The sequence below is a fragment of the Tachysurus fulvidraco genome, chromosome 19 (assembly GCF_022655615.1).
Source record: "Tachysurus fulvidraco isolate hzauxx_2018 chromosome 19, HZAU_PFXX_2.0, whole genome shotgun sequence".
Lineage (NCBI taxonomy): Eukaryota > Metazoa > Chordata > Actinopteri > Siluriformes > Bagridae > Tachysurus > Tachysurus fulvidraco.
Window position 1 is genome coordinate 9,288,673 of NC_062536.1, and position 23,994 is coordinate 9,312,666.

At 39.1% G+C, this 23,994-nt stretch overlaps 1 protein-coding gene and 1 long non-coding RNA gene across 5 annotated transcripts in view; one reads left to right on the plus strand and one right to left on the minus strand.

Annotated features, from left to right (window-relative positions):
- The window catches only part of tbc1d22a (TBC1 domain family, member 22a), a 148,038-nt gene that overhangs the window by 35,633 nt on the left and 88,411 nt on the right, over positions 1 to 23,994 (plus strand). Inside the window, exons 6-9 of one of the 4 annotated variants that reach the window (XM_027151450.2) lie at positions 3,203 to 3,331; positions 8,096 to 8,158; positions 10,065 to 10,130; positions 14,456 to 14,570. In XM_027151450.2, the coding sequence (XP_027007251.1) occupies positions 3,203 to 3,331; positions 8,096 to 8,158; positions 10,065 to 10,130; positions 14,456 to 14,570 (373 nt within the window). The remainder of the gene's footprint in view (positions 1 to 3,202; positions 3,332 to 8,095; positions 8,159 to 10,064; positions 10,131 to 14,455; positions 14,571 to 23,994) is intronic. The other 3 variants (XM_027151453.2, XM_027151451.2, XM_027151454.2) reach the window with 3 other exon arrangements.
- On the minus strand, positions 801 to 10,231 carry LOC125139536. Its single transcript, XR_007138565.1, has 2 exons — positions 9,769 to 10,231; positions 801 to 3,451 (listed from the first exon to the last, which is right to left on the minus strand). It is a non-coding gene; the product is annotated as an uncharacterized LOC125139536 (long non-coding RNA).

Genomic DNA, 23,994 nt, shown 5'->3' on the forward strand with positions numbered 1-23,994 from the left:
TGATGGACAGTGATGGACCAAAGGTGCAAGGATTAAGTCTCTCTTAAAATAAATCATTTTAGATTAAATACAGGCAGATTATTAAACAGTAAGTAAGTACATGAATAAATGAATGAATGAATGAGTAAAGAAATAAATAAGGTGTTCTTATTTATAAGGGTTTTTTAAAAATCATTTATTCAAAAGTTTTTACTTCCATAATACCACAATGAAACTTGTATGTTTTTAAACAAATTAAAGCGGGATTCTAAGCTGTTAAAATGTCTTGTTACAGCATCCATCACAACATCACATTTCACTTCTCTTCTATACGGGTAAATAATATAAAAAGTATATGTTTTATTAATAAAAAAAAAACAATGCCACGTCTTTATACCAGACTTATCTAAAAATAATGCGAAAGAAGAAAATGCTTTGATCCCCAAGTATTTTTCCATATAATAGATAAAGCAGAAAGTGTTAGGTTGTGCCCCGCTCTCCTCTAATGCCTAATGATGTTATAATTACAGACTTTTTTTTTTATTATTTATAAGCCACAGCTAAGAGAGGCGATCTATTATTTACATCATTATAATCGTCTGTTAAAATATTCATTTTTGCAGTCGTAACGCAGGCGTCCTGAGCTATCGAAACACTCCCAGGACTGCATGAAGAAGGAAAGAGTTTGTTAGAGATTGCAGGGATCTGTGGAAGCAGTGTATCTCTAATTCAGCTCAATGGGTTTTTTTTTTCTTTCTTTCTTTTTTCCTCAATTGGCCTGAAAATGCAAGACCGGTCATTTACATACTGTATATTATAATCTCAAGAGGACTAAACATGCTATTACTGTAATTTACACAATATCACTGATTGAACAAACGAGAGGTCGGGTTATGGTCGGCTGTGTGCTTTCTAATTAGTCAGCCACAGCAAAGGAGATGGATAGAAAGAAGACACACAGCGTGCTTTCATAGTGTATAGTGTTTCGTCCGTTTTTGTTTGTTTGTTTGTTTGTTTATTTATTTATTTATTGTAGATATGAGCCATAGGACAGAAGCGTGGAAATATAACGCTTCTTTGAATACTGAGCCAACGACCGAAGAGAGAACTAAGACTGAATATACAAAATTTTTAAAACTGGTTATTTATGGAATTATCTATGGAAAGGTTTATTCAACTTTTTTCATTTTCACGCTTTAACCCGACGAAAGAAAGAGTACATTTTCAGCCGTTAAGCATTTTTTTTTTTCGTTTGTTAATCGCTTTAATTATGTCATTTGAAACCAATTCAAATTAATAGCAAACAGATAAAAAGCATGTGCAACGTTCATGCAGATATAAGAGTATAAAAACGTGTGGAACTGCTTGTTATTACCAGTTTATGTATCGAATCAATTCAGATTACAGATATAAAGTTATTTCATTGTAGCTGTGCAATACATTAAAGATCTTCTTTCTGAAGCTTCTAACAGTTCCCTTAATGCTTATTTTTTTATTTAAGAGTGAAGTGCTCTAAATCAGGGTCGCAAGATGATTGTCCCTTCCTGGCAGTATTCTTTCTTATTCTAGCTCCCTGTACTCTCTCTCTTTAAAACATGCCAATTAATATCCGTCTCTATTCTCTCCATTTACCTTAAAAGTCTCCCTTCTGACTTAGAGCTTTTAATCTTCCTGGTGATCAGCAGCTCATTCTTCCTCCCTATGTGAGCCCGGTGAAATCTCTGAATCCTCGACATTATGCATTATCAATTAGGCTTAATTACATGTACATATGCTAATGACCCAAAGCCCTGGCATGAACACTGCCGCTTGGCACGCATACATCTTTGTGCAGAACTTGTCTGGGTGGTGGGGGGTAAAAAATGGCCGTGTGGGATAGTGTCTCCTGTGATAAATGGATTTCCACGGCTCTAGATTTCCATGCAATCAATTACTTTATCAAGAGACTTTCTTTTTCGGGCACAGACATCTGCTGCACGCTTTCTCTCTCTCGCTGTGGAATAAGAAAGGCACCGATTTCTTCCTCTTTACTGTTGACTGATAGTGACTGGCTAATCAGCGAACTGAACATAGGAACACTAAGAATTCAGTTATTCATGTCTTACTTACCGAAATGACTGAACTATAGCCGTATTTTTTTCTGGTGCAAAGACTAATTGGCAGTCTCAATATTTCCACAGCATTTCCTTTATCTCAGGTGAGTGTGCACTAGATAGATATTGAGTAAATGGGTGTCCCCTGGTCTCTCCTGGTTGGTCCACAGGAAGAAGCTGTGACCTCTGTGTTGGGTAAATGATGAGTGGTCTCTGTACTGGGTCTCTGACCCTGGCAGTCCCTGGGAAGAGGTGTGGTCTCTGTGCTGGTCAACCCCCAGTTAGGAGGTGTTGTGTTGTCTCTGTCCTGGTCATTCCTCAAGAAGGTGCTGTGGTCTCTTTTCCAGTTTCCACCCAGGAAGGAGGTGTTTTCTCTGTCCTGCTCAGTCCCCAAGAATGAGCTGTAAGTCATATTAAAGGAAGAACAGACTTTTTACCTGTCAGTTCAGGTGAAGTACACATTGCCATTGTGTCTGTTAGTTCCAGTGGGAGAGACATGGCCTCTGTGTTGGTCAGTGTCGGTGTGGCCTGCTTGACTGCTTGTCTGTCAGTTCTCAGGAAGGTGGTGTGACTGTTACGTCTGTCTCAGTGAACACATAGCCAATATGGCTGTCAGTCTTAATGAAGCAGAGGCGGTTCGTGTGCGTCGGTCCTGCTAAAAGCCGCCCACTTTTTAGTTAACAGTATGTTAACACTTGGAAAGTGAAATCTAGTTTTTTTAATGTCTGTTATATGGACTGTGCAGCTGTAATAGTCCAGTGCAGCTTACTGGTGCTTTCAATTAAGTCTATAAAATCCCTGTCGACCTGGATCTGAATCCAGCACCAAGGCGATGTCTTTGAGCAGCACAGCCAGTAAACCAGTGTGTGCTGGAAAGTGCAGAGTTGGAGTGAACGAGGGTGACGACCTCGCTTGCACATGGGTGCAATGCACAGGCAGCAGAAATTTCAGAGGGCTAATGTGGTTTGATAGTGGATTGATAAGAGAAGACGTTTCAACTACCCTTCCATAATGGGCTGTTTGTGTGTGTGTGCGTGTGTGCGTGTGTGCGTGTGTGCGTGTGTGCGTGTGTGCGTGTGTGCGTGTGTGCGTGTGTGTGTGTGTGTGTGTGTGTGTGTTGCTGTTCTTAGGGTTACCTGCCTGCCAATGCCGAGCGCAGAGCCAGCACGCTGCAGAGAAAGAGGCAGGAGTACTTCGGTTTCATCGAGCAGTACTACGACTCCCGCAACGACGAGCATCACCAGGACACATACAGACAGGTAACACCACCGGTTACACCACCTCTCTGACCTTCTCTCCATCATTCCCTACTACATAGCATTCCTGTTCAAACATCACTCCAGAGTCGGCGGTCCAAATCCCTTGTGCTACACTGCATCCTGTGACAGAAAGACAGGAGACAGAAGCTTATCATAACAAATACATTCTTTCATTTAGAAAAGTGTTTGCATTAATGTTTAGTTTTTAAATGTATTATTTCACCCGGGATTCCTGTACAAATCCACCAATTTTACCCTTCCTTTACCCAAATGTGAAATTCTCTCCACCTTTACTACATGCACCCACTACACTAGTGTACTCAATTAAACAACATCTGACATTTAGCCAAAAGAAATGAAGTTAAAACGAAGTGCCTGCTGAAAATGAAGCATTTTACACGTTGTCCGGCTGAGGACGCAGCTTGTTAATTACGCAAAGTTAGAAAAGGAATCTAATTTTAAAAACGAGAAAGCATGCCATAAATGGCTCTCATCTTTGTAAAGGGCTTTGGCCAAAAAATAAATGTGCTTCAAGCAGACAAAAAGAAAGGAAAATGAGGATTTTAGGAATTAGGAATTATCTTTGTGTTGTGTAGTAACTGCTGAGTTACGGTATGTAAATATCATTAAAGTAATACTAAAAATATATTAGTGGTATTTGTTCTGACCGTTTGCAGTGGACTTTGGAGTGAAATCAGTATCATATAAGGTCATTTCATCACTGTACATACCGTCCTTTTTAATTGTATCAGTTTCTTCCAGATTTTTTTTTCTTTCTAAGAATTGTGAGTTTGTCAATTGATATATTCTGTTTCTCTCTCTCTCTCTCTCTCTCTCTCTCTCTCTCTCTCTCTCTCTCTCTCTCTCTCTCTCTCTCTCTCTCACACACACACACACACACACACTCGCACACACACTCGCACACACACTCGCACACACACACACACACCACACACACACACATTCGCACGCACACACCACACGCAAGTACACATAAGGAAGGTCTGGACTGTTCTCCTCCATTTTCCTTACCAGGAAATCGTGGCCTTTCATAACTTAAAAATAAATAAATAAATAAATTGGAAGGGGGAAAGAAAAAAAAATCAATCTTTCAGCCGACAGCAGGGCAGCGTCGAGGTTCCACAGCAGTTTGTCAGCCCCAGTGGGAAGCCTCAGTCTTCTTCTCTTCTTCTTTCATAAACTCTGGGAGAAAGTCTCAGTGTAGGAGGATAACAACATGCCTCCACATGCTGCTGCTACTGTGCTGCTGCTGTTCCACACTCTTACAGCACTTTTACTCCGATTCACGGTGTAGAAATAACCAGCTACGCAGATTTACCCAGAGTGACCTCATATCGCTGTTTGTACCACCCGGCTTTACCATGGGAGCGAGCCAGGATATACAGACACAGCTAATAATAGCACAGATGTCCTGATTGTCTCTGGCTTTAGTCATTTCTTTACTGGCTCTTCAGTAGTTCAGTTCCTTAACCTTTATTTAAAACACACAGATTTATCCTACAATTTCTTCCTCCAAAAAAGAAATATTTTCATCTTTTTCATAGTACTAATGTCAGATGGCTTCCTATTCCTAGGAACACTTTACCTAGTTCCAAGTTTACCTAATACAGAGTATTTGGGTTTAAACAAAACAACAGGTGAGACAGGGCTGTCGTCAAGCTTCACCATTATCAAGTCAAGACTAAAACACACCAAATCCATTTCAAGTCCAAAACCTTAGTTCATTTAGTTGGAAGTAGCTCATTGTGCATTGTTATAATAGCTTCTAGGAAATACTTCATGTCAAACCTTACTTTATTATCATTTATTGTTTAAACTATTATTATAGTTTTTTGTACCGTGACACCAATGCCAGTAATCCAGAGACAGGTAAAGACACCAAACGTCTCTGGCTTTAGTCATTTCTTTACTGGATCTTCAGTAGTTCAGTTTCTTTAAATCTATTTTTTTTAATCATTTTATTAAAGATGAAAATATTGGCTTACTTATGTGTCAGTGCAACAACAACAAAAAAAAAACAACACCACTAAAACTCTGTGAGGAAAACACACAGCAGTGTCATGCACATTTTCATCTCAGATCAGCTTAGTTTCATGAAACAAACAAACAAACAAAAAAAAACCCATTAGTAACCATTGGAGAGAAAACCTTATTATTACAAAGTGTTCAGTGTTAAAGTGCTGGTAGAGTGATTAGGGCAGCAGTAATGCAGCACATAAATGCAGTTTGGCCCTCAGTCACTCCGGGATCACAGAATCCCCGACACGGCAGGAGGGATAGCGCTGCAGCATGTAGCCTTTCCCTCTGTTCCTAAAATAAAAGAGAAAGTAGTTTTCTAGTCCATTGTACATGCAGTGACTTTTACTGACACCGGAACAGAAATGCACATAAGAAGGTGGCCTCCAACTGACTCTTCCTGCTGAGGCTCTGTTTACAGAGAGCAGGGGTGTGTGTGTGTGTGTGTGTGTGTGTGTGTGTGTGTGTGTGTGTGTGTGTGTGTGTGTGTGTGTGTGTGTGTGTGTGTGTGAGAGAGAGAGAGAGAGAGAGAGAGAGAGTTCAGTCAGTCACTCCCTCTCTCACTCAGTATGAGGGGAAACATTAACTCTCTCTGCTCATACATGTTTACAGACATCTTTCTTTTGCAGAATTGTATCTCATGGCTTCCTTATGATTTCATTACATGTAGAATTGAAGCATGAACTAGTGTCTGATGGCCATGAAAACTGCCCCCCTCCAATTTTATAGAGGTCAAAAGTCCAGTAACATTAAATTAGCTAAAAGTTCGATTTAAATCATTTTTACTGGAATGTTTTCCCAGACAAGCCAAGTTAATGTCATTCCATCAATACAGCATTTTGGGGAAAATACAGCATTTTGGGAAAACAGTCACCGACAGGATGGTGCTGCTTGACATGAAGTAGGGGATTTCTAGTCAATCCTAATTTTTATCCATTTTTAGTAACATTTAATGCTATGTAATTTCTGTGAAACACAAAGTCATTGATACGTACGTTAAGGCAGGTAGAAACAGCCATTCTCAGCAGCCCCTTTATTTCTTCTCTTTAGAACAACAGCAAAAAAAACACTTTTTATAAAAAAAACAACAACAACAAAACAAACAAACTTGTAAAGCAGTGATACTGGAGACTCCATCTATAAACGATAGATAAACGTGTCCTTACAGAAATCATCAACATGTCTTTGATTATATGTATTCTTTATTAAATAACAGCGCTATTATTTTTAGTATTTTATTAGTTGCAGGTCGTGGGAAGCGTCCACCGTACACATATCCATGCACGAGCTGTTACTATAGAAACGTAATGTAGTAAAACGCGCACATTTCTATAATCCTCCAATTTGTCTTGCAGACAGAAATATAGTCAAAGTCGTGCTGTTCATCAGCCACATTTCTGTCCAGCCAAATTCCAGAAGTCATAAACCGTTATATTAAGCAGACACCAGTCACTTTGGCTAAACATTTCCAGTTTCCAGTTAAAGTCAGTCAGTATGTTTACTATTTCTGTCTCTTTTGGATTCCAGTTGATTTTTAGTATAGAAACATAAACTAGGTTTTGGTGCAGCTTTGTGAGGTGCAGTCCTGTTGTAACCACAGCCGCACAGGAGAGATTCAATTAAACTGCAAATACAAACCAATCCTTTTCTTTTCTTTTCTTTTCTTTTCTTTTCTTCTCTTCTCTTCTCTTCTCTTCTCTTCTCTTCTCTTCTCTTCTCTTCTCTTCTCTTCTCTTCTCTTCTCTTCTCTTCCCTCCCTCCCTCCCTCCCTCCCTCCCTCCCTCCCTCCCTCCCTCCCTCCCTCCCTCCCTCCCTCCCTTCCTTCCTTCCTTCCTTCCTTCCTTCCTTGCTTGCTTGCTTGCTTGCTTGCTTGCTTGCTTGCTTGCTTGCTTGCTTGCTTTCTTTCTTTCTTTCTTTCTTTCTTGAAATATGCCCTAATTTTTTCCCCAGCATAATAAATATTGATAGAAAAAGTGATAATCCTGTTCCATTCAGTTTCACTGATTCAAGTATTTTTCTGCAAAACAAAATTTAAAAAAGAGAAGAAGAAAAAAATCCGCAGCAAAACCAGCATTATTCATGAAAGGAGTCTCCAGTGTCAGAGCTTTGTAACAGATAGGGCTTAAGCCACAAACATGAAGCTTTCCAAAATGGAAGAGTCTTCAGGACAGAGGACGTTTACACTTTTGTACAGCTTTTGTACACTTTTGATTGAAAAGGAAAGAAGGTGGGTGGGTGAGGGGGAGAGAGAGAGAGAGGGAGAGAGGGAGGAAGAGAAATGTGAAGGAAGAAGGGAATTTTATAGCTGCTATAACGCAAGTGATAAAAGGACCTAATTAGTTTCACAGATGTATCACATCATTAAATGTAACTATAAACGGTTTAAAAGAATGACGTGTTGTTCATTAAGGAAGAAAAGATAGTAATCATTATTAATCTGCTGTAGTGTAGGAGGACCTGGGGTCATGGTGTTTCAGGGTAAATCATCCTGTTTGTGGTGGTAACAAGTCCACTTCTTATTAGACCACATCACACCACTCCAGCTGGCCTTATTTCACTATAACCCACATAATTCACATAATATACCACATGATTTGTGTGTGTGTGTGGTGTGTGTGTGTGTGTGTATTTCTCAGCATCACATCTTGTCACTCAGCATTTGTAGAACCCATATATATATATATGTGTGTATATGTATGTAGTGTGTCTCTCTCTCTGCACCATCAGATCCACATAGATATTCCTCGGATGAGTCCGGAGACTTTAGTGCTCCAGCCGAGAGTCACTGAGGTAAGAGGCAGGATGGAGCGGAGACACCGATGCAAAACAGACCGTCTGCCCCCTGCCAGCAGCATGTCACTCAGGCATCATCTGCTTAGTGCCATGTGTCTGTCTGTCTGTCTGTCTGTCTGTTCACACGGTCTGTCTGATTGATCTGATGGCTGGTTTGATCCTCAGGCTGTAAACTGAAGATTGGGACCACAGTGTCCTCGACTGTTCACTCAGTCATTATTGCATTATAGTCATTCATTGGTTTAGTTTATTCTAGTTATTATTATTAGTAGTAGTAAAGTTTTTAAAATTTAACCCTTTGAAGTCTAGAAGAATTTCCGTTAGTTTTCTCCATGATTTTGGCTGAACACAGTTTCCTTTTTCTTCTCTGTATAAATTTGACTGATCACTTTTTATCAGTCTTACAAAGCAGCCCAAAAAGTCTGGAGGGAAAAAACAAAAACAAAACAAAAAAAAATCCGCTCAGATATTAACACACATTTTAACACAAACTACTTAAAACCACACTACCAGGTTAACTGAACAGTGATGAATGAGATCCAGAGATTTTTTTATTGTTAAATTTTTTTTTTGTATTTTTTTCCCCTTTTCTTTGCTTAGATGAAAAACACACATCAGTTTTATTCAAATTAGAGGAATTTACATAAAACAGTTCCCTTCCTTAAAAAGCAGCCCTGGAACTGATGACATGTTTTCCTTTTTCTTATCTTCTCCTGAGATTATTGCTCTGTATTTAGTTTTTAACACAGTTTCAGATCAGATTTATTGACATGGGTGAGTCAGCGCTTTCAACGGTTTTTGTTTGTTTCTGCATCACAAAAATGACAAACCCAGCAAAACTGTAAAGGGTGTTATTTCTTTTCAGCAAAACAAGACTGTATATAAAGAAGTGTTCAATCTTAACAACAACAACAATAATAATAATAATAATAATAATAATAATAATAATAATAAAAAATAAAATAAAAAAGAATGGAAAATACTTTTTACGGATCTGATTGCAATGAAAGTTTTTTGAAATACATCCATTTTAATATCTTATGATTTTATAGTAACATCATCTGAACCTTGTGACAAATGAATTATACGCTGTTATTTTACAAAGACGTATAAACCTTAGCCAAGTTTCCTGACATTGTGTAATCGCTAATTTTCTACCTTTTGCCATCAAATCTCAAATCTTTGTATAATGGATGTTTGAGACAGTTCATTGCATTTGGACAGATTATTCATTTAATTGCACCGTATAAAGTAACAGAAGACGATGTCAGATTGGAGCAGTTGCTTTTTTGATGGAGCTCCAAGTTATCTGCCTTTATGTGAGAAATGTGATATATAATCATATTCACATATTCTGTAATGTGACTGTAAAAAAAAAAAATTATTTAAAAAAATATTTTTTTTCCCACGTGAATGCCATTTTTCCCAAATTATTTTTCACAGCATTTGAAGCATTGACATAAATACTTAAAATAACGTAAACACATAAACATAAAATACCAACTTAGAACGAAACTCTAAGATACGATTTTCCAAATATAATGTGATGGTGAATAATTGTAAATGTTGGCAAAGTTGCTATGGTAGAAGAGGAATAAAATCCCTACCTGCAACATATGCTTCTATACACACCAGTTCCCAGATTGAGGATTTTCCAATAACTCGACTGACTCTGACTTCAGAGGGTTAAACAGCTGAGGATGAGTTCATTCCCGGTCTCAAATCTCCAGAGGTTTTCAGTTCTTCAGTTTGCAGCCAGGCATGCGTCACCATCCATGACCAGATTCACTTTCCTGTCTATCTGTAATGGCTGTTTCGAATCCGTCCTAACCTGCTTCTGCTCCTGTGTGTCTCTCTCTTTTTTTTGTTGTGTGTGTGTGTGTGTGTGTTCTCTTCCCTGCAGATTCACATTGACATACCGAGAACTAATCCTCTTATTCCTCTCTTTCAACAAGCTTCTGTGCAAGAGGTGAGACGTCCACACCACTCAGTCCACTCACCTTGATGCTCTTTCCTGTGTGCGCTTGACCCACACATAATACCAACTAAATCCTGCATACACGCCTATAGTACACACACACACACACACACACACACAGTCTTCTGTTTCATTGTTTGGTTAAAGAGCAGTCAGTTCACACCGATGTTGCTTTGTGGATTTCATGATATTGCGTAGGAAGTGTTCCCAAAAGGAGCTTGCTGAAGTGTGTGTGTGTGTGTGTGTGTGTGTGTGTGTGTGTGTGTGTGTGTGTGTGTGTGTGTGTGTGTGTGTGTGTGTGTGTGTGTGTGTGTGTGTATTTGAGGGTCAGAAACACTAAACTCCACTGCTGTCACATCCTGCTGAGGTTCAGCACTTGTTTATTACGAAACTTGCACTTACCACCTGCCTCATGCTTACGGTCTGCTCCTATGGCTCATGTCTGGACTTATTCTTAAGTTCTCTGCTGTTCCTTTGTCGTTTTACCTTTCTGTCCTTTCTCTCATCTTTCTCCTAGCGTTTACTCACACATTTCAGACAAAAACACATCCAGCCCACTCCAACTATATGATATATATATATATATATATGTATATATGTATATATATATATATTAGTTAGTGTGTGTGTGTGTATATATATATATATACACACACACACACACACTAACTAATATATATATATATATATATATATATATATATATATATATATATATATATATATATATATATATTTTTTGCTTGTTTTTTGGTGTATTAAATCCAAACTAGTTGAAGTTTAAGCAGCCGGCACATGGTGACATGTAGCAATCTCTTCTCCTCCTCAGACATATGCGTCTGAGGACGGAACGTAGAGGAAGTGGGAGGGCAGCAGCAGATAAGGGTGGGAAAACAGAACGTGCAGCAGATTACACATTCTGTTTGATGTACTGAGCTTTGAGCAATTAGTGACAGAAACGCTCTTGCTCAGAAACGTTTCCGCCTCCAAGAACCAGGTGTAAATTGGCACCATGTGTGTTCTGAGCTTTATAGAGCGTTTTAGGAGCTCGGTGAAGCCACTGTTCAGGGAAACGAGGTGTTTAATACTTCTTGTCAGTCAGACTGCTTTTATCATTTCCCTTGTGTCTAACAAAAGTAATTCACATTAAATGCTACTGTTCTAACTGTGACATCAGACTCAGGTTTTCATGTTAGATGAAGCAGCACTTGACCGTGAGAAAACGTCAGTATGTTTAATTGTACAGTTTATAACCTATTCTACTCAGCCTTATTTTTTTTTATTTAAGAGTTATTAAATGACATCAGTGTTAATGCTTTCGATGTACATAGACTTATGTGCTTATGTCTTATCCAGAAAGAGCTGGTGTGGGTGCAGACTTTCATGCCAGACCAGAAGGAGCCACACCTGATGCCTCCTGTTTAATCACTTTAGCTTAACGTTCAATAGTCTCAGGTCTTCGATGAAAACCTGTGGGTGGATGGATGGGTGTGTGGATGGATTGGGTGAATGGGTGTGTGGATGGATGGGTGGATGAATGAATGGATGGATGGATGGATGTTTTTTTATTGTCTGTATTGTCAGGAAGCTGTCGTGTCTGGTCACAGGATGAAACATGACTTGAAGCACAGCTCCATACTGTATGCAGCATTTGCCAATGCAGTGCTTCACCATTCTAAATTATCCAAACTCACATTTCTAAATGTTTACTTACTCACATCTGTCGAGGAAAAAGCTTCTGCTTTTCATTCTCCTGACAGACCCTCCCTTTTTTCTTACTTTTTTTTTTTTTTTTTTGGACCACCAACATGCTAATGCTTTTCTCTAAGTGACTCTAGGGAAGGAATGTGCTTGTGCGCATACTCACTCTCTTGCACCTTGCCCTGCATGCAACAACACCTCTTTTCCTCTCGAGTGAACACTCCAACTGTGTGCATCTCTCAGCTTCTCTTTAGCATTCTACAGGCTGTGTAACTCTTACACAAGCAGCACGGCAGCTAACGATACACAGATTCACCGCCAGCTACACGCTATGCCTGTGCCATGTGACCTTAGCCAGCAGGGATTGTGCTCCGAGCTGTTATTGTGTTTTTTTTTATTTAGCAATCTAAGGTTGTTGGGTGTGTAACAGGATTTTGTTATTTGTCTGAGCTAGCAGCCATCGTCTCTTCTCTCTAATCCCCCTAGAAGTTATTTGTGAGATGAAGGCCAGTGCTATAGAGGAGTCTGTGTGCTAAACAAATAGATGAGTTACATATCAAATCATTTTTTTTCCTGTTTGCTGTGCAAATGCAGGTCCGTTTAATAGGAACCGTGTCTAAAACAAAATCTAAAAACAGCAAGCAAAGATCAGGTCAGGTACAGGTCAGTCGATAGGAAACAGCTGTGTACAGGCTAGGTAGAAATCTGGAATAGAACAGAACGAAACACTGGCAAAGACAACTAAATGCTGTTTTTGTTGTCCTTCAGCTTCTCACTGTTCAGTGTCCCTACAGTGCATCTGCCAAGCTGTATATTTGAGTTTGGCTCAGGTTTTTATCCCGGATGCCTTTTCTGAAGCAAGCTTCCCATTTTATCAGGCTTGGGATCTTTACTAAGATTTAACCCTTCAGTTGTTGGTTCGGTTCTATGCCCGGGAATCGAACCCGAGCTGCAGCAGTTAGAGTGGCAATGACATCTTAACAATTAAACAGGATTAAAGGGACGATGGTGACTGTGAGACTCCGGTGTGGCCATGCTTGTGGGCCATGGTGCACTTCGGGTGACCGAGTCTGTGATATTAACAGACACGTAAGAGTAAGAGCGAGATGCTAATCCTGCATCTAAGATTAAAAAGAAAATCCATCTAGTCTGCCATTTTGACAAAAGAAATCTCAACACTGGAACCTTCAGAGGCAGTGAGCGTACATCGTGAGCTGATGGACAGAACCGGGAGTAAGTCACACACGGGGCATGTAAGGAAGACTCGAGCACTGTGTTTGCTGTTCCAGACCCCGTCCAAGCAATGAGTTTATTTAGGGCTTGACAGGAACATGGTGTCCCGAAAGACTCGCTGCATGAGCCAGACGTCAGTTTGACTTGTCAGACACCAGAGAGAAAGTGCGTCTCTCACTCTCTCTCTCTCTCTCTCTCTCTCTCTCTCTCTCTCTCTCTCTCTCTCTTTTCTCCCCCAGTTTCCTTTAATCCAAACAAGCTGACAGTGAAGTGACGGATCGCGAAAAGACACTTTAATGAAGATCGAGGTGTTTGCATTGGTAGAAAAGAGAAAGGAAGAAAAGTTACTTAGCATTATGGAGAATAGATTTAAGAAATGAAGATGGAATGAATACAGATGAGCAAGCTCTAGTTAGTGATCTTTGTGTTGTTAAAAAGAAGAGACAACAAAATTGTCACGGCGTTTCATACTGCGCATGTTTGCTGAAGTCAATGTGAGCGCACAGAGAGAGCACAAAGCAATTCAATGTGTTCCTTACATTTATATCTGTAATTATTTTGCGTACTTTGTACTAAAGTTTAACCTTAAGCACTGGCTTTTTCATTTTTGGTTTAAACTTTCATCCATGTTGGGGTTTGCTGCACTCTGTCTTCTCAGATAAACGTCATTTCTTGAGGTTTTTGGCGCATACGCTCAACACAGTGGTGTGCTCGAGTTCATTTTATTCTTTCAATATATTATGTGAACAGCAGTGATTTTGAACTCATTGTCAATAGACAGGTCAAGAACTAGGGAAAAGAATTTTGGAAAAACATCTGTGTACATGTGGAAAGGGCCTGAGGCAGAGTTAAATAGCTGGCTAACATTATTAAACAGACAGCTTTTCATTCTAACTGCTGTGACCTTGCTAACTCCCACCACGTACACTTTCTTATAAATTCAACATAAATGTTAGGAGTTTTCAGCTAACACAATGTGCTGGGCTTCTTTATTTATTTATTACCGCTTAAGGTGGCATCTAATGGTACTATAACACTCAGCCATATTCTCTTTATCTAGACTAACCTTCATGTATGTAAGCAAACACATGCTTGCGTTGCTTCTACGCTTTTTTTGTTCACCCTTACCGTTTGCTCGATCGAACGTCATGATGCTAATTACTTTCGATAGCTTAATTGATTTTCTTAATTGATTGCTGGCTAAATGAGCAGATGCCGTCTGTGTGTCTAATTAACAGCAGTCAAATGTGACCTTGGGCAGAGTCCCATAGCTTTGCATGTTTACGCAAGTTTTGTTCTCTGAGCTTCTAAACCGTATATACATGAATTGTGCAGTTGTAGCCGTAGGCCACGGTTTTGATTTGTGTCTCTTTGTTCCTCAGATCTTTGAGCGGATTCTGTTCATCTGGGCCATCCGGCATCCTGCCAGCGGTTATGTCCAGGGCATTAACGATCTTGTCACGCCCTTCTTCGTCGTCTACATCTTCGAGTATATCGGTAAGTAGATATAAGCTTGCCTGTAGCGTGTGTATGAATATGATTCTGTCTGACTCCTTACCTTGTTAGAAATGGCGGAAAAGCTTTAGATGCTGGCTGAGTTGACTGTTGCTGGCAGTAATGTGTTAGCCAATAATAGACAGTGAAAGTGTGGACAAACACGGTGTGGCTCTTTCATCTGCTCTTTATTCATTAATGAACCAGTGACACATGAACCCTTTGGGCTGATGAGGAATATATGATGGTGGCGGGCAGCCGGATCACTCATGGGGAGTGAGATGTTTTTGATGCTTTGAAAAGATCCTCAAAGCATCACCATCTGTTTGTTGTCGCTCTACCTTGTGCACACGAGAATTGCATATCCTCTGACTCACTAGCACAAGCATTGCACAGACTCCTTACGTGTTTACTGTGACATGCTTTAACATTCACTGCCTTCCCCTCAATCTGTGTTACTTTGTTTGTGTGAGTGAGAAGGTATTCCTCAGGGCTAAAGGCTAGGACCGTACTACATGTTACAGTGTTGACACTATGTTGGTTTTAGCAGTGGAGATGTAGTGCAGTGGTGTAGATATAGTGTAGTGGTGTGTAGCAGTGGAGGTATAGTGTAGTGGTGTGTAGCAGTGGAGGTATAGTGTAGTGGTGTGTAGCAGTGGAGGTATAGTGTAGTGGTGTGTAGCAGTGGAGGTATAGTGTAGTGGTGTGTAGCAGTGGAGGTATAGTGTAGTGGTGTGTAGCAGTGGAGGTATAGTGTAGTGGTGTGTAGCAGTGGAGTTATAGTGTAGTGGTCTTGGTATTGTGTAGATATGGTGTATTGATGTGTTGTAGAGTGTAGTGGTCTTGGTGTTGTGTAGCACAGAAGACTACAAGAAGCAATAATGCCTTTAAGCATTACTAGTTTTTGGTGCTCTACTGCAGGAAAAGGAACTACGTTTGTCCTGGATAAAGAACAATAAATGAAATTACATTTACATTTTGTTCACTAAATGGTAATGAATCTACAATTTTCAATAATAGAATACATTTTGAAATATGTAGATAACATTATTACTAAAAACTGATTAATAAGTATACCCTGATTTTTATATTACAATTTTTATATATATATATATATATATATATATATATATATATATATATATATATATATATATATATATATATATTTTGCTTTTGTATTAGTGATAAATGCCAGTGATTAGACTTTGTCTTATTATTATCATTATTATTATTATTTTCATTGCCTTTATTCATGGATTTAAAATATACTGATCACATGTGTATCACATGCTTACTCTATTCAGAGTTTAGCTGTATGTCTGATCCCGATGGGATTTTTTATATATGTATATGGTCAGGTAATTATTTCACCACATGCTGATTCTTCTTATTCTTCTTAATGCTAGGATTATCCTATTAACAATGCTGACACTTCTGATGTGACGTCCTTTGAAGCCTAAATAAAATTACTTGGCACATGGAAAACATGCCATGGAGAGAAAATGGAAGATAAACATAACCAATAGTCAGATATTTTAGATGTGAATCTTTAACATCACTTTTTTAGCTGTGAATCTGAATTTCAGAAATCAAGGCACAATGTTGAGCGTAAATAGAGGATGAAAGATCACTCACTTTATTTGATACTTGCTATAAATGCTACCTAGACAATAATAAACTGTGTTTCTTATGTACTTATGTAACCGTTGACCTACTTAAACTGGCAGACATTTGTACAGATTTGTGTTTGGCTGATATATTTATCTCAAATAGAACCATACTGTCTATTATAGATTGTGCTTCAAAGCTTTTAAAGAAGTCTACCGTCTCCTCACGTTCGGGTGGGTAAATGGTCCCAGCGTCTTTCATGCAGAGGAAAGGAAACTCTGTGTGATTGTCGAGAGAGTATAATCTATATAACTAACAAACATGGGTACAAAATCAACTAAATTATACATAGTTTTGTTATATATAAAATTCTGCACCCCCTTTCTTCCATTTCATATTCCCCAGAGGTCCAGGAAGCTTTGACAATGACCACAGTGAGTGGTTCCTCTGTCAGAGTGTAGCTTTGGTGGACATTTCAGACAGCTGGGTGCGATATTAAAGTCCCGGTGTCCAGCGAGCAAAGGCACTTTTCTTTCTTTGAGGTGAATGTGTACACTAGTCTCAGTCAGGTGTGGACAGAGAGACAGAATGTGAAGTGAATGTGTACACTAGTCTCAGTCAGGTGTGGACAGAGAGACAGAATGGGAAGTGAATGTTTCCACTAGTCTCAGTCAGGTGTGGACAGAGAGACAGAATGTGAAGTGAATGTGTCCACTAGTCTCAATCAGGTGTGGACAGAGAGACAGAATGTGAAGTGAATGTGTCCACTAGTCTCAATCAGGTGTGGACAGAGAGACAGAATGTGAAGTGAATGTGTCCACTAGTCTCAGTCAGGTGTGGACAGAGAGACAGAATGTGAAGTGAATGTGTCCACTAGTCTCAGTCAGGTGTGGACAGAGAGACAGAATGTGAAGTGAATGTGTCCACTAGTCTCAGTCAGGTGTGGACAGAGAGACAGAATGTGAAGTGAATAGCAGTAGCTTTAAATTTTTCCAAATAACGGCAGGTTTTTCTGATGTTTTGGGTCAAGACACACTGTGTGACATTACAACACCCTTTTAGCCAAAGAGCTCTTGGAGTCACGGGTGTTAAACATGTCGCATAATCAAGCATTCACAAACATAACGATCACAAGAAAACACTGAAATCGTGAAGAACGTTAATTGTTGAGGTGAATTTTTAGTTAGATGGTTATTTGTTGAAGGAGTCTCCAGTGTCAGAGCTTTAGTTTTAATGGTAAAGTCTTTCACATAGATTGCAGTTTTGCTTGTTTGTTTGATTGACTTCAAGAGAATACCTGTAAAGGCAAGTCAAGCAGAATCAAGCATTTATAGCCACAGCAATCAAACAGTGAAATCCTGGAGTTTCCAAAAATGGCTCCCCACATTTCTCTCTTTGTCTTTCTCTCTGTCGCTGTCCTCACAATGCTTTTCATAGGAAAACACGTCTATTTTGTTGTCAATGAGGAGAATGAAAAAGTGGTTCGGGGAGTGTGTTCCTCTCTCGTGTTGATTGTGTGGATCCTCAGAGCCTCGCTGCTTTTTAAAGATGCATGATGACAGGATATAATTTGAAAGCAGGCAGGACACTTGTTTGTTAGATGCTGATAGTCTAATGCATTATTGAACAATAACTTCCCCCCATCATTGCGAATGAGATATATGTGGAGAGAGAGAGCGGCAGCTTACTGTAGATTCTCTGTGTACAGATTTCTCTGTCTCTCTTTTTATACGGTTAAAGGTGAACATACAGTAGATCGCTTCATTTTGATGAAATGTCACATCTCTTGTTATTGACACTACTGCAACATTTCAGTCATTTTATGTAGAAGTACCTGTATAGTGAAAGCATAAAACAAGAAAACGAACATTAAAGAAATTGACAGTTTATGTTTTATACTTCTAGAGTTGTGAACTTTTCAGTGTGGTTTAAAGATTTATTGTTCAGTTTAAATCTGGTTTCTTTAACATTGCTGTTTATTTGGAGGTCTGTTTGCCATCGTTTTAGTTCAAAACTCCTGGCAGAGGCAACCAATCTCCGCTTACTTAAATCTTTACAAAAGCATCAGAGATCCAGTGGCAGATTTTACAGCAGATATATATTTCAGGGTTTTTTTATTTTTTATTTTTTATTTTTTTTCAAATATGCTCATGTGTGCCAGAAAGCTTACTTTCGCTCTCATCACGATGCCAATTCTAACAACACTTTGTGAAGTTCAGGAACTCACAACACTTCCAAACAACTTGCATTTATTTTTTCCCCCCACCATCCACCTCACAGTGTAGAAAGAGAAAGTGCTCATCGGTCCAGTGTAAGAACAGACAGCCGACGATCGGTCAAATGGAACAATAACAAGGCTCCATTTTGTCAAATATCATGACCGACGTTTAGCGCAGGTTGTGACTAGAAACTGTGATGTGGATTATGTTATGGCCAAAGTGATTACTTGTATACTTGTAAAGGTCTGTTTTTGAACGGTCTGTCAGCTCGGGATTCTATTACATCAGATTCAGATCATTTCTACTGGACGAGTAAAGAGATGAATATAATCCAAATGTTTCCTGCATGAATTCTCAGAAATAAACATGCCAAGTCGTACTGTACCTTCATGCTGGAGTGGTATCATCACGATTACATCTTTTCACCTCAAGTTATTTATAAAAGTGCACCATATCTCCGTTTCCTCATGAAAGATACACATTAATAATACAAAACATTTACCCTTGATGGTCCTACCTCAGCAATATAGACTATAATGAAAAAAAAACATTAATATTATAGACTATAAATAAAAGTTTAGGGAAAAAGATAGACATAGGTTTCATGGTCGTATTCATTATTTATATTTCTTACTATGCTACATATTGCATTTGGATGCTAATTAAATCAATAAATCATAGCTAGTGTCTGAGTGTGGAGTCGGAACGAAATATTTTAAAGATGGCTTGCCATCTTCAAATGCTAATTTCTGGCTTTGCACTTCTGGAGGTAAGTCATAAGACACATTCTTTTCTATCTATTGTGTTCAGACAGGTTTTTTTTTTTCCCCGCAGCGCTAAGACAGCCTCTCTAATGTATATTGCAATTCATTTCCTTTTCTTTTCATTTTGAAGTTTCAATAAAAAATATAGAAAGAAATCAGAACATAAAAGGGCTGGAAAAATATCGTTAGGGGGGTCTTTAAAAAATGTGTGGAATTCTTTCACAGGGAAAGGACTGGAGCTCCGTAATAAAATGTCATATGAAGTAATAAATTCCAGTGAAATGAAGTTCATTTAGTTCATTCAGCCGGCACATGTTTTCAGACTGGGAGGTTCTAAAGTGCCTCCTATTATCAGTGTCAGATACTATTGTTATGTGAGTCAGAATTATCAGTAGCCCTGCTTCTGACTTTAACCAGAATGTACACAATTTGTTCTCTTTAATCTCTGGGCACCGGTTGATCTTGTGGTTTGGAGAAGTCGAGGTATGTCTATCAGTACTTTCAGGAGTATCGTGAACTGCACAGGCACTGAGGCATACAGACATCTGCTCTTAATAAGTTGTGTTTTTGCCTCCTTTTAGTCTGGACTTATTTTCATTCTAGGCCAAAACAGTTTTCCCATTAGGCAACATTAAGCCTTTGTAATTAAAGAGGATGAACCTGATGGAGTGGTATGGACTCTTTAGTATGGCACGCTATTGAACACAGGGAGATCTATATTGTAATTTGCTTCATGCCGATGTATGGATTCTCCCAGTCTGAAGTCCTACAGGAGATGTGCTTTACCAAAGCTGTCTTTAACTCTCGTCAGCAGGACTCTAGTTGATGATAACGGTAATAATGAACTGCTAGTGTGTTACTGTTACAATTGCCACCATTGGTGTGTAAATGAGTTCATATTGCTTCTGACAGATGACTAAAGCTTCATCTTCTTGTGTTGGCCTGGGATTGTGGTTATCACGATTGAATCAGCCACTTCTTATGGTTCTACTTATTTATATTGGGAACCCAGCCACCATGTCTCCTCTTTATTACCATAATCTGGGCTCTAGCTTCAAGGCAATCCCTTTTACTTTACCCACACCTAAAAGGATATCTTTTCTGGCACTTAAACTTTGTCTTCTCTTTAAATGTATTCTATATAAACAGAGATCCAAAGGTAAGTTTAACCATTTTTACTAGTACACTGGCACTCTGTTTCACCGGAGGGATGAAAATTCAACTTATCCGACATCGGTATAAACAAATAAATTATTTTAGCAGCACATGAGTAATTGTGATATAAAATTAGGACACACACTTGGCTTTCAGTATGAGACCTTTCTACCTGTTGGGATAACTTTAGACAGCATATAGAAATGCTTATGGAAAGGTACTTGGGGAATCTTACAGAGTGGAAATGGGCTTGATATCACCATTTTGTGTGAAAAATAACAAAAGTGTTATTTATTTTTTAACTTTTCTATGAATATATTGACCCAAGTAGGGTAGATAAAAACATAAACACAGGAAGAACTACACCTTTTTAAAGCTCTGAGTGTGAACATCGACACCCACAAAACATGCCTCTGGTAAAAAGAGTCATTATAGCGTTATTATAGGGAAAATGGTATCTAAGTACCGTGATAGAAACTTGCTGTTTTCTGTGTCTGTGCGATATATCACCAATAATGCTGAGAACCCTCTTTGTGCATTATTACTGAAGTACAATCCAAGTGAACCCAACCCTTAGTTTCTGCAAGACTGCATCATGGGCTTGGGGAGTTTGGAGGTGGTGTGTAACTGCTTTGCCAGACATACATATCAAGCTCTAGTAATCACCAAGGCCCAGGAGTTATGGCAATGTGGGGAGGTAATGGACATCAATGGAGGCCCAGGCTCCGCTCTGAGATCTGCTGGGTGAGTGCACATCTCCCTTTTGTCCCTCTACTCCATGTAATTAATAGCCCTTATCATTCCCTACATGGAGGAAGCCCTGCAGTAGTGCCTGCTGGTTTCTAAGTGAACTGATGGAGTTAGAATGTTAACTTGATTTTGAAAACTTTTTATCCAAGTAACTTGAGCTTTAATGAAATGCCAGTGTCTGGTAAAAATGACTACTTACAAATGTTTACACTAAGGTGGAAAAAGTGGCCACAAAGCATTTTATTTTTCATTGGTACATCCTTAATACAGAGTCATGATTCCAGCAACAGTAGCAATTGAAGATTTGACAGTGTGATTTATGACATACTTCAATACATACAATAAATCCTGTGGCATTTATAGTCTGACTTTCTTCACTTCCCTTAATTCTACCATCAATTCCCAATTACAGCTGATACACAAAAATGGAAGTCATGGTTTCATTTTACCGGATCATCAAAATTCGTGAAGAAGGATTATAAAGTAAAATCAAGCTGTAAGGAGGTAGCAGAGCTTGTTGAGACCTCTGGTGAGCGTGTATAGCTAGGGCATCGTTTGCTTTGCTTATCTGTTAGTGAATCTAGTTCGAGGCCATCCAGTATGATGCTGATTATTGCATCATTTAATCTCATAACTTAAGGTAACTACGTCTTGTTGTTCGGTTGCCAGTTAGAGACAAACTACAAGCAATCTGTTTGAATGACAAGTAAATTCCTCTTAAAACTTATGGATTTGAAGAAACTAGTCGTAAACACTATTATTAGCATGAACCAAAGTTGTCGCTCTGATTTAAGCTCACAAGCAAGAGTTTTCATTCTGTAGGTTCCAAGTCATGTGACAAAAACACAAATCAAATCACTTCAGCAGCAGTACAACGATCAGAAGTTCTCAGTGTTTCCAGGCTTGTACTGTACCAATGCCTTTTGAGGAACATCAAGAGAAGAGGTATTACATTCTGAGACTGAAAGCTGTTCTGCTTTTATTTTCCCAAATGTACATGTGTCTAGATAATTTAGCGAGAAGAAATGCATGGAGTCACATAGGTAGTATAAGGCATGTGGCTTTAACCGTTTCCTGTGGTGTAAAGAGGAAAGCAGATGAAGGGAGTCCTGCTGAGATCTGGAGGAATCGTTCTTATACGAGAGGCTCTTCACTGCATATACCATTCTTGCTCTTTTATGCTCTCTCAGTCTGGAAGTAGTACTAGTCTGCCAGTGAGCAGGTGGCATGAGGAACGGTTTAGCATATTAGTCCTTCTACTGGCTTAAAATCCTAACTGTCTCAATAATAGTTACTAATAGCATCTTTTATTTCCTGCCCACTCTTAAATATCCAGACTTTGTGTCGATCCATACTTCAACCAGCAGCTCTGCCTTGCCTCGCTTAACCTTGCCTTGCCTCGCCTCGCCTCATCAGTAAGAGTTTTCAGATTGACCAAGAGCTCCAGGTTTCCACTGGAGAAATGAATGGTCAGCGATGTGTGAGACGCAGCAGCAAGTCTTTAATGAGTATCGGTTCGTTCGTATTCCTCTGTTCGGGTAAGTGAGGCAAGCTTTGATTTTAATGTGGCGCTGATTAAATGTCCCTGATTTGCTCTAACGAGTTGTTAAGTGATTGCCCGGCAGGTCCTCAGATACTGTAATGCGGGTATTTTTCCACTTTTCTTTGCACGAGTTCCTCATCGAACCGAACCACTCTACTCTACTTTCCCAGCCTCGATTAGAGAGCAAGAGATACTATGAAGCTGAAGCCACAAGCAGCACAGACTCACACTATGTCTCTTTGAGCTGCCGAGCCTTTTATGGATTTTTCAAAACAAGGTTGTATAGCTGTCAGATTAAAATCACTCATTTTAAGAGTTAAAGGAGCTGAAGGAGTATAAACCTAACTCCTACTTCTAGTCAGAGTTTGGCTTGCGTCTAGGACTTCGACATAGAGGAACAGAACTGTAACTGAATGCATAAACATTATTTGGAGTGAACAGGTTCGAATGCAAATAGTAGAAAGGTTATTTTAATAATATGTTTAAAGAAAGCTTGCCAGAAAGAATTGCATAGCATCTGCTTGAGCCTACACATTCGCATCAGATTGCATCAGGACAGGGATCCTAAGGAACACAAGAAAATAGTCGCACCAGCTATTTACTTTCATGCAGCTGGGAAATTTCCAGTCATTTCCACGGTTTTCAGGGTGTATAATGTTGTCGACTATATATTTTGCTTAAAAACATTCTAGTATAAACCCTACCTACATTGGATGTGAATCTGAATGCAGATCTAGATATGTGTAGCACTAAAGAGATCCAGTTACACATGGCAGCATTGTGGTGTAAGTCTGTTTTTATGGCTTGATTAGCAGGTAAGCTAAATGGTAGCCTGGTATGGTATTAAATTCTTTCTACTTCTTTCACTTTTTTTTTTTTTTGGTCTTTGTACTCGAGCAGAGAATAATTCAGAGAAATTGCCCTGTCACCAAGTCATTCGTTTTCTTTGAGGAATTGGATAATATTGAATATTTTTGGATTCGGTTTAATTACTCAGCTATAAAAAGCTATAAATTGAACTTCTGCTCAGATCCATGCTGTGAGCAATTGCTCTTTTTTTTTATTTCTTCTAGTGAAATGTGTCACGCTTGTCGGAGGGGAGTTTGCTTCAATTCTAAATTGTCATGTCGCCATACAACTCATATTATTGCTTTGCCAGGCTCTGAGGCTTGTAAAGTTATTTGTTACAGTTCCAAATACTCTGGTACTAATTTATCAATCCCAAGGACTTCGGAAAGGGCAGTTTAACTGTCTGACCATTCCCTTAATGTCTCATGACCTTCTCATTACTGTACGTCTAATGATTTCCCTCAAAGCGCTGAGAACTGCAAATTAATTCCCTAATGGACTGATCTGAGCTCATATTTCACACTCTGGGAAACTTA